General features: G+C 39.3%; 1 protein-coding gene across 3 annotated transcripts in view; it reads right to left on the reverse strand.

The window, feature by feature from the left end:
• Nucleotides 1–11,293, reverse strand: part of cntnap2a (contactin associated protein 2a) — a 248,014-nt gene extending 236,721 nt beyond the window's left edge. Inside the window, exons 1-2 of one of the 3 annotated variants that reach the window (XM_086021181.1) lie at nucleotides 10,964–11,293; nucleotides 10,708–10,880 (exon numbers count right to left, since the gene is read on the reverse strand). In XM_086021181.1, coding sequence (XP_085877307.1) covers nucleotides 10,708–10,738 — 31 coding nt within the window. In that variant the 5' untranslated portion in view covers nucleotides 10,739–10,880; nucleotides 10,964–11,293. Of the gene's footprint in view, nucleotides 1–1,415; nucleotides 1,800–10,707; nucleotides 10,881–10,963 lie in introns of those variants that run through there. The other 2 variants (XM_086021180.1, XM_086021182.1) reach the window with 2 other exon arrangements.
• Nucleotides 11,294–11,765: the final 472 nt, after the last annotated feature.

The following is an 11,765-nucleotide window of genomic DNA, read 5'->3' on the forward strand; positions in this document are numbered from 1 at the left end:
GAGAAAAATCCCATGCTTAGAGCTGAACACGCAATCATTTGCAGGGGCATACGTGCATTGGCATGGAAATGGAAATGCAAATGAACACAAAAATACATGCACACACTCAAAAGGTGGGGGGAGGTGGATTGTGTATAAATCTACATTTGCTGATCTGTGTCACTCTTTTGGACATTGTTCTGGCTCCAGTTGCCACTTTGTCTCTCAAGCAGAAAACTGAGTCCTGCATTTGTCACCATGTTTTCGATACAATCTATACATCAGAACACAATATCTGTTCCCAGGAGGTTTTTTTTTTTTTTTTACTTGAAGCCCTTTAGAAAGGACAAACATTCGAACTTCTGGCTAGGGCTATATTTTCGCATCAAGCTGACGAGACAGTGACTCTTCTTGCTGCTGAAATTGACATCTGAATAAAAAGCAGGACATATTTCCATAAAAGGGGTCGATAGATAAAACAAGATAAAGCCATCACTGCGAGGTCAATCTCAAATCGGGAGTTTACTGGAGGAAGACCTTGTCATCCTTAGTCACTTTGCATTTCTGTTCATGCGCAGCCACGTACCAGTGTCTCCAAGGAGAGTTTTTTTTTTTGACAAAATGTGTCAAATGGAAAGATTAATGAAGCACATCCCGGGACACACTCATCCAGCACCCGGGGAACCCTGCTGTACAGTGAACACATCGGTCACTCCGAAGCCCTCACATTACTTCCTCAGCCATCACCAATGACGTGGAATTGACACGAAAAGTCATCCATTTATTTTGACCAGAACTTTCAAAATCCAACATAACAGCAAGATACAACTTAAATATTGCAGTTGCAACGGAAGAGTGAATTCTTACGATAAAACAGCTCCAACTTTGTGGAGGATTGTGCTTAATGATTTAATGAATGCTCACTAACCAAAAAAAAAAAAAAAAAGTTGTCTAATGAAATTTAGAACAAGCATATAAAAAAAAAACGGGTTAAGTGACTTCATAAAAATTCATGTAAAAATGTAGCTGTCATCATGCTTACTCAAATAGCTTGCAGGGAGGATTGGCTACAGACAAACAAAATAGATGCAGCCTATTCTGCACATGGTCAACAGCAAAGTCTTTTTTTCTGTGTGTGCGCTACACTTCTCCAGGAAAAAAAAAAAAAAAGTAACAGACATCTTGGGAAAAAGTGATCCTGCACATGGGGGAGACAACACGACATGAGCAAGTCTCAATGGGGAAAGCTGCTGACCTTACTCCACACGCAGAGCGGAGTTAACACGTGTCGACACATATCCCTCCCCACCGAGCGTCGCACGGCCCCGTGCCACCTCCGCAGGAACGAACTGCATGCCGTGCCGACCGAGCTCCGCTGTGACGAGGCACCGATATCACCCCAGCGAACAAAATAAGACATGAAAAGATAAACTTACGGGTTGTTGGCAAAGCTCCTCGCACACAGTTGACGTTGCAGAAAATCCACAGAGCCGCCAGCAGTAACAACGTCAGTCCTCCTACAGGACGGTGCATTTTCGCTGTCGGCGTGGAAGCAGCTGACAAGAGCAAGAGAGCAAAAGCACTCTGAAGAAAACAAAGCAGAGGCACACTGTCCGTCCGCCCGCCTGGCTCGGCAGTTGAAGACTGGAGGAGAGGAGTGAGGCTGCGCTGCGCTGGCACTTTGCAATCAGGCCAGACAAGGATTCTCAAAGAGAGGAAAGAGTAGGACACAGAGGAGTGAGACGCCACAAGGACCGACGCTTCGCGGAAGCGTGTCAGTGCGCAGCTGATAGCGGCGCTCCGGTGCACTGTCCGCGGTGCTGAACTTATCTCCCTTTAACTCCCTCCCTCCTTTCCTCTCTCCCTCAAATACCTTCGCTTTCAGCCACACAGTGCGCCCCTCCTTCTCTAAGCGGTGGTAGCCAGTGAGAAAAGCACCCCCCCCCATGCACGCCCCCCCCCCCACACACAGTCTTCAGTTTTCTCATCCTCTCATTTCGTGCTCTATTTCAATGAACACAACGAGAGTGGGAAATAAACTACCATACTATAATGTAAAAACGTGTGTTTTGGAGTACATTTTGTTGTGGGGGGGGGCGTTTTAATTAATTTTGTTACAGATAAAAGGGCATTTCATTCGGTGAACTTAATCGATCCAATTTGAAAGAATACGAAAACAAAAAAAAAAAGGGTTCCAGCACAAGCACACAAACGTTGACAGGAAAAAAAGCTGATTACAACGAAGACTCAAAAAGCCATTTAAATGGAAATGGTATGCCTTCTTGATGATCAATAAAATGTTTTGCTCTGACCCAATCAAAACTGCCTCAAGACACAAAACCGATCTATCAAATTCATGTACACTACCAAAAATATGTAGTGCGCTGTATCATAATATTGTACTTTGTATATTGTGCTCGTCTTATGTACAGGTAATCAGGTGTGTTGGAGAAGGGAAACATTTAAAACATGCAGGAAAGCAGGAAAGCAGCACTCAAGGGCCGGGGTTTGAGACCCCTGCCTAACAAACACACAACACATCTGCATTTCACCCATAAAAATAATAAAGCCATTAGGTCTGTAATTGCACTATTAGGAACACTGTGGGTCAGTGGGAAGTGCCTGTGGACAGTCACAACAGTTGGGTGCCTTGAAAAAGAGCCATAAATGGAGGGGCCAAGATGATTACACAAAGCTCACAGTTAATCAGAATTGATAATTGGGATGTGAAAGAACTCGAGCAAAATGTGGCGTATTACTTTGCTGTAACCAGCAGAGGCAGTATTGACTTCGTCTCAACGAGTGTTTGCAGTGGAAAAAAAGAACAGCAAAAACAAAAGATACAGGAAGTTGAGTTACATTAACACAGGGAATTCATGCCATTCAGAGAGATTCTTCCATCCCATTAAAAAATATATATATATTTTATATTAACAGACTGAATTTTACCCCTTGTCGATGAAGGAAACTGTCAAATGTCCATATGTAGCGCAAGTGGACCTAATGTGATCAGTAAGTGCAGTAATTGTTAGCTAAATTTATATTTACATTTTAATAGAAGAAAATTTAATAGCCTCATTAATAGCCCCCCCATAATTAATCATGTTAAACACATACATACATAGTAGCTGTCATGTGAAAAACACTCCTGTCCATTTTTTTCAATTTCCTTATTTTTACGTGAATGGTATTGCCGCGTTACAGACATAGCATTAACGTGAAAAAATTTTAAAAATCCAAAATTGGGCATAAGTGTTTTTCAACGATGTACAAAGATACACAAACAAACAAACATATGCATACACATTTGTCAATGTTTTGTACCTATACAAGTAATGTTTGGCACCACCTCTTGTAACTGACTAATTTACAGTTTTTTGGACAACATATAAAGTTGTGACTCTCAAAGCAGTCATGAAACAGGTCCCTTATTTGAAAAGAAATAAACCACAATTTACACACACCAAGGCAGCATACCCACATCCAGGAAACAAGTCTCCAGAGGTGGGGGGAATCCAAATAAAACTGCTCCAATCCAAAGAAAGTTGAAATACAAAGTCCCTGCCAGCTTGCAAAGCTTCGACAACAAACAATATACACATAACAGGAGCAGATATACACAGGGGGACATTAACTTAAGAGGCATGGGTGAGTAGGAAAAATGAAGAGAAAAATCACAGGGAAGTAAAGCAAAGAATTTCATACACAAGAGGAACAGATTCAAATAAAACAGAAACGCCACACTTAGTGGCAAACTATTAACTAATGAGAAGCAAACGCGCAGCCTACATCAAGGATTCAGAGAGCAAGAAATAAACAACATAATTACACAAAAGATAAAGAAAACCTACACTACAGTGTCAAGCTGTTAAATAATGGGTGTGTTTACAAAAAAAAAAGAGTAATTCAGAAACAGTGGGTATTTAAAAGTAGCCACAGAAGAGGAAAACTACAGAAGAAAACCCCAAAACAAAGCACCAGAAACAGTGTGAATAATTTCTCTTTTTTACAATGACTTTACCCCACTCCTGTCTTTACTTGTTCTCTCCACTGCTGGCTTGTCACGTCACAAACCCTCTAAGACAATGCTCCTTTTTTTTTTCTCCACAAGAAGCACAAATGGGTTTGTCAATATGTCACACATTGTAATTTCCAGCCATCAGTCATCTCGTGACAGTGATGCCAGCGAACTAAAAAAAGTTGATTACAGCAATGATTAACATCCAGTGGGATGTTGTTGTTTTTGGACACAACTAATATGGAAAAAAGAAGGAATGGCCAATCTAATGTTTGTGAGATTAGTGAAGAATTCTTAATTTATTCCATGTCATCGCTGCCACAAGTGTATCATATAACAACTAATTATTATTGCCATAATTTACCACGGTTAAGACACTGACGATGAAATTGCAGCATGTGTCTTTATTTTGCTGGAATGGCTGAAACTCTTCAAAGATGCACTCAGCCATGTATAATGGCCGCCAGAAAATACTGCATGTCAACAAAAACAGTGGCAGGTAAAGTATGAGCCGACTGAAGTCGGTTTATTCTCCTGCTGTTCATGTTTTTTTGAAGCAATGCTATATCCCGATATTTTGGAACCCAAACAAAGAAAATCAATCCTTGTGTACTTCAGTTGACCAAGATGTCCTCCCCAAAATCACAAATCTATTGTAGTATCAAGACTGACCTGTGAGAGGCAGCAGAGTGCTCCAGGGCACCCAGATTGACATAAAATACAAAAAAAAAAAAAAAAAGCAGACAGTAGTAGTAGAAGAAATAGAAGAAGCTTGGTGAACATCTTATCTGGGAACTACTGTACATATATCGCTTTACATCACTTTCACTTATTTTCTGACCTTGTTCAGGATTTGTGATCGTAAATATTGAACATGTTTAACATTTACGACTTTCAGTTTTCAGAGCAGACATGGGGAGGGGGGAGGGGAGGGCGGAATCACTCAACATGCCCCACACCACAGGATAATGCATCCATCCATCCATTTCTTCTTCTGTCTTGTGCTTCTTTCTCCTTCTTCATCAGAAGAATCTTACGGTCTGATATGGAATGTTTGTTGATTCACAGTAATAATTCCAACATTATAGCTTTCAGCTATGGCACATTCTGCTCAAATCTTCTGCTGTATATATGATACAAGCCGCTGTAGTATATTTCACACCCAAGCGAAACCTAGCATAACAGCCTTGTGTTAATTAGCACCCTGTGGTGTCAATCATTGGAGGGGTCATTTGCATACACTCACTACACATGTCTGAGAAATCACTCGTAATTTATTTGGTATGTCAATTAACATGGAACGTTTCTTTGGTCTAATCTGGCAACTATGAAGCTCTGCCGTGTTTTGATCTTCCACAAATTTGGAAGAATCGCAAACCTCAGGGCGAAATGCCTCGCAAATCCTTACATCATGCACCCACATATTTACTCAAACAAGTCAGCGTTCTCTCTGAATCAACAATGATACAAAAGAGAAAAAAAACAGGCGGAAGACATCAAACGGGAAAACTTGACACCAAGACGACTTCTTGTCACCGCAAAGCAATCTTTGATTATTACAGTGTTCCGAAATATGTAGCTAATGATAAATCCTTTAGGGTGCACTCACGTATGCATCATTTGCTTGTACCATCACTTTATAGTACCGCAATACATGACTGCAACTTTACTGATTTCATGATTCATTTCTCGTCATTTTCTATTATTCTCATAGGCGATTTTACAGGGTGGCAAGGCATCTGCCACCTTCACCCAATGACTTGCCACCTCTGTTTGCGATGAATTTATCAATACTCAATTCAAAATATATTCCTTATATCGTCTCCATAGTGTGTATAAAAAGTGTTTAGAATTTACTCCCACTCTAATCGCCGTTTCTTTCAAGAAGAAATGGTTGCAATCTACCGTGCCACCAATTAATTAAAAAAAAAGTCAAATGCATTTTAACTTGAGCATTCCTGGCGGACCACAGACAGTCGGGTAAGCTCGAATATGTTCGTGGTTGCTCTAGTCTGTTTAATGTGTTCAAATGGTCTGGTGTGAGAACTTAGGTGAAATGTAGCTAGCAGCAGTATTTTTAGATATTAGCTTACATCAAGTCTTTGCGCCTGGCTATGCTAAACAACATTTGGAAAATAACACATTGTATCATGTCTTCCAAGGTTGTGTCGAGCTACGTTATTCACCTGATATGCATAAAACTAGCCACGGAATGCAGAAAATAAAACCGGAATTACTTGCGTTTGCCACCCCAGGTAAAAATGTCTAGAACCGCCGGTGATTATTCTAAAATAGCTGGGAGGGTGAATCAGATAAGACACATACTGTGCACTTTATGCATAAGCAAACACCTTTTTGTATTTTTAATTTATTGTATGACACAGGTGTTATCTTTCTACTTTTATGAGCGCAAGGGATGTTACAATGTAGGCAACTTTTAGATTTTTTACGGATGGAAAAATTGTTTGGCATTAGACCCGCTTGGAAGCCAACCAGCTGCTTTGAATGGATTAATAAGAAATGCGTAAATGTTGCGTTGCTGAATATATTCATCCAAAGTGTTATATTCTCAAACAGTTGGACGCATTTCTATTCTCTCAGAAAAACAAAAGACAATCTCCTCTTACAAGCAAGACTGGCCTTTTAATAATGTCACTGCATAATTGGTTTGTGAAGCATTCGGTGGACTCGGTGGTGACCGAATGAGCTTCGGGGAATCAACGAGAGAAAAGAGAGGAAAAGCCCTGGCAGAGCGAGAAGCAACACCACTGAAAGAAATCACCTTTCACACCTTCCCTCTCCAGTGTGACAATAATTCCGAATTGTCCCACCCTCTATACCCTTCACACTCACTCAATGACTTTTTTCACTCAATTTTGATTAACGTCCTTCAACAGGTGCTGAGTAAGGAGGTAAGAGCTTTTTCAATAAAAGTGATGAGCACATAAAAAAGCATTTAACATATTTGACTCTGAGCATTGTGACATTTAGAGTCCGGTTATGATAGGCCTCAAACAGCACCTCTGCGTTATGAAATGAGCTTGAATTAGGTCTGATAAGGATAATCTTTCATTATTTTCAAATGTTTAGCTTCAAGTTGTAATTGGTAAAAACGTCTCTTAAAAATGGCACTTGCAAAATGCATTTGGAACAATTTTTAGGATGGATTCCCTTTCTGATGTTTTTTTTTTTTTTTTTTAATCCGGGTTTAGAACTGGCAGTGGCTGGGTGACTGACTGGAAACTGAACCTGCACTGTCTGCACAAAAGGCAGCACACATGTACAGCCACACTACCAGTGCTCCATAGCCATCAAAAGTGATACTTAAAAAAATGACAATTGAATCTTTGATCGTCAATATGGAGGCCAAGTCGTTTATCGACTGCAATGTAGGACTGTTAAATGTTAGCGCGTACCTCTGCAGTCCTTGATATCCGAATGACTGAACGGACTGCAAATACTGTTACTGTACTTAGGTTGACTTTTCGCATATCTGGATTTTCCTTTGTCATTTCTATTTCTTGCAACTTTGACTTTTACACCAAAATGTTCTGTTTGTGGAATATTTTCTTTGCCATTATGTGACATTCTCTGTTGCTATTTCCAGATGCAAGCAAGCTAAAAGTACATTAACAAGGGAGTTATTAAGTTATTCTGAATTAAATGAAGCTTTACTACACTAAAGCTACCCACCAGAGAAATGCACCAAAGCTAATATGAAACGAAAAAAATCATCTACGCCACATCAAGGAGGATTTATTTAATGTATTCAGGATCTAAGACACTCAGTGATTTCTTTATCGAAGCTTTTTTTTTTTAATTATTCTTTTAGTATTGGACCAATATTTTTAACCGTACTATTTAGGTACACACCTGCGTGAGGAGTTAAAACCTCTTTCTAGAGGATGAATGCCTCCCTAAAGTGGCAGAAATATTGATATTCAAAAACTCCTAATCGAACTTGATGTTAAAATTAAGTTGTATAAAACCAGTGAAGTCAAAATTTCAATGTTCTTTTAGTTACCATGACCTCATTTAGGCATATGGCTAATGTGATGGCAGGCTAGATAATTTCAGTCATTAGCCAACATCTTTAACTACACCACGACAGTAAACTAAATACATTTGAAATAAAAACATTATTTAATTATATATTATTATTTAATTCATATTAAATTTAATATATAACCACTCCATTTTTTAAATAATTTTACTTTAACTCATTCACTGCCATTGACGAATGTATTTATCGTTTCACAGTCCAGCCATTCAATCCCAGGAATTTATTTATATTTTTTGCAAATTTTTTTTCAAAGGGTAAAAGAGGATCTCAAAATGTCTGGCAGTGAATGAGTTAAGTATATTCAGTGAGAGAAAAAATATTCAAACATTTCTTAATTGTGAAGTACATTAAATGTTCGATATTTGAAGACTTTTACTCAAATTATGCTACACGGTGCTTTTCACTTCAGCTAAAGTTATTTTCTAACATACTTGTACTTTTACCCAAGTATCACTTTCAGGTACTTTATACAAGACTGTGCGCACTATATCTTCACTGAGCGGGAATCAATTCCATTCTCGCCGCACGATCATGGTGTGTACCGTGGTGACGGAGAAACAGTATTTGAAATCATAGAAGTGTCAATACAGTTGCAAATATGTATCTATCACTATAGTAGATACGTGTTCCTTTGCTTCAGTCCATGTGCGAGATCAGAGTGAATAATCAAAATCAGTCCTTAATGGTGACTGCAATCAGCCGTCTAATTCCATTTTGATTAGCCACTCCTTAATGGCTTGGCCGCACCTGCTTGGACACGTGTCACCACACAGCTTCTTCATTAGAGTGAGAACATTCAATCATCGATTAGATGTCCCGGCAATCATAGCGACCCAGTAACGCATCCCCTAAACATTTCATCAGTCAGTAGCACATAAAATGCATAAAATCAATATCGGACTGCTTATTAATTACAAGGGGATGGGTCTGTCTTAGGTTGGGGTCGTCGTGGCATTTGAGCCATTAGCACTGATGTAGGCAGCAGGGATGAAAAACGCAGTAAAATATCGCCTTAAAGCAAGAGCGGCTGATACAAACGAAGGTGATGTAAATGTAAGGCGTCAAAAAGGAACTTGGTGTTTGGGATAACGATGGGTTCAAGGAGGAAACAAGGAGAAGAGAGGGAGGCCATATGGAAAGAACAAGAAACATGTCTGAATGAATGTTCGATTTTGCCTAAGAAGAAAATCCAGATTATTTTCTCTCAAACCCAATTTTATGATTACGAGTCCATTGTAAAATGAAAAATAATGAAAAATGAAGTATTTTGAATGTCTTTTATTAATGTCTTAATTTTTCTTTCTTTGAACTTTGAACTTGAAAACTACGGTGGCTTAGATACACCAAAAATAAAAAAAATTTAACGTGCCGATTTGAATGTTTTTAAAATCGTTTTAACCAGAAAATTCGATTACGGTTCAAAATAGCTTAATCGAGCAGCCCTAGGTGCAAGTTAGGGCAGATGTAGCTTTAGTGGCTCCTATAAATTTAACATGCTTCATGTAGCCTTAAAGTGGAAGTCAACCCAAACATTTTTTTCAAGAATATGGTATATGCAAGCCCACTCGTTGAAACAAGGCATTCTGATAAATATTGTGTTTGTGGAATAAGAGTTAATCCACCCCTTTTTAGCCATCTGTGGGGGCGGCCATTTTGTCACTTCTGTTGACTGACAATGACATCACAGTTGCTCAGGTAACGACCAATCACAGCTGACCTGTTTTCAGAAGATGAGCCGTGGTTGGTCGTTACCTGAGCCCTGAACAACTGTGATGTAATTTTCAGTCGACAGAAATGACAAAATGGCTGCCCCAGGGCGATGGCTTAAAACGGGTTTATTACTCTTATTCCACAAACGCAATATTTATCAGAACGCCTTATTTCAACCAGTGGGCTTGCATAGAACATATTCCTGAAAAAAAAAATGTTTGGGTTGACATCCGCTTTAACATAGTACAAATGACTAATATAAACATGCTTGATACACACACACACAACTTTAATGTCACACATTGCCTTGACAAACTATAGCATACACGGACAACAGGGGTGTGAATTGTACAAATAGTTGTCTGTGAACTATAATTGAGGGTCACAATGCCAATGGGTTGCTTTTATATTCTTTCCTTAGGTTTCAGTCCTGAATTAAAGGCAATGAAAACAAAACAATTTTCTTAGGCAATTGCTTCTCCATTTCATGAGTCCTGTCAAAATGTTTTTATAATGCAATCAGCATTTCAAGGAATGTCTTTGGGAATTGCAATTTGACAACTGTCAAACTCAAAATAATACAGTTTCAAAATATTCTTATCAAATATTGTAAGGAAATTGGACTAAAGGTAAAATAGGTAAGAATTGTGTACATGTTCAACATTCTAGAAACCGTTCACTGACTGAGTCGACCTGCGTGAATATACAAATTTTCTTTGAGTCTAATATTTTATGTGTGTGTATTTATTTGCAAATAAACCTTTATGGTTATGGTTTTAGATAGCTCCTTTGCTGCTGCAGTGTCAAGGAGTGATTGTGAATCACTCTAGTCTACTCTCGAGTCCCTAACTGAATCAAACATCTCCAACTTTAGTCCCATGATGTCAGCAGTCTTCTTAATTAGTTTATTGATCATTTTTGTGTTATTTTTGCATACCTGACACCGGTGCTACTCCCTCAGCAGACATCAGCAAAGTAGATCACGCTTGCTACCACAGACTGATGGAAGATCTCCGACATCTTGCTGCCCACATTGAGCTTCCTCGGGAAATGCAGTCTACTCATTCCCTTCTTGTACACGGCATTTATGTTGGTATTCCATTCCAATCCCTTGTTCAACAAGATTCGCATTCATTTTGGATCACAACATATCAACGCGCTGCCACAGACATAATTTTTTTTTTTTGTCTTACTTGAAGATGACTGTAGTCTCCATGCCACTTTTTTTTCCCCAAGGTATTTTTGCCGAGTTTAGGTGTGCGTACATGATATGTAATTATGAATTGTGTTGATTGTGTGCACAGGTTTGTCTAGTCTAAAAGTGAGTCATCTAGACAGACTGCTGTCATGAATCAAAACAAAAATAAAACTAGCCTGCAGCCACGGTTGACAAAGTTTCCCCATCAAACTTTCCTCCTAACGAGCGCACCTGTCCCAATCAACGGCGGCTGTTCACGAGCCTGCGTGCACACTACAGTGCGCACTGGCTTGAACACAATTTAGCCAGTAGGTGGCACAACGGCTCAATCGAAATTAGTTTAATGCAAAATTAGATAGTACAAAAAAATATCGGCTCCAACAATTACTCCCAATTACTTGTCCTACCGCTGCACTGCCTGAATTTCCTCTCCCATAATGAGTGGTAGTAGTCCTCCTTAAATCCACAACAAGATAGTTGGTAGTGTTAGCCAGGTAATTTCTGCTGCAATCCATCAAGTTGTCTACCAGCTTCATATCAGAGCTGAGCATCGCCTATTTCCCGTCTGCATGTTGTATTGAATGGACCCATGTGGTCCCAATCAGCCAAGCGACGTCGAGGACGGACTTAACCTGTCACACGCAAGGAAAAATATAAATTAAATAAAAGTGTTGTGTACCTTGCGGCCCCACCGCAATGAGGTGAGCACCCTTATTATTTTTATTTCATCGATCACCACGCTGTGCGTGTTTGTTTTTGTTTGTGTTTGATATTTTTTCTTTCTTCGTAGGCGTCTG

This window comes from Filicampus tigris, chromosome 21 (assembly GCF_054856515.1).
Source record: "Filicampus tigris isolate MCC_2025a chromosome 21, RoL_Ftig_1.0, whole genome shotgun sequence".
In the NCBI taxonomy this organism is placed as follows: Eukaryota; Metazoa; Chordata; class Actinopteri; order Syngnathiformes; family Syngnathidae; genus Filicampus; species Filicampus tigris.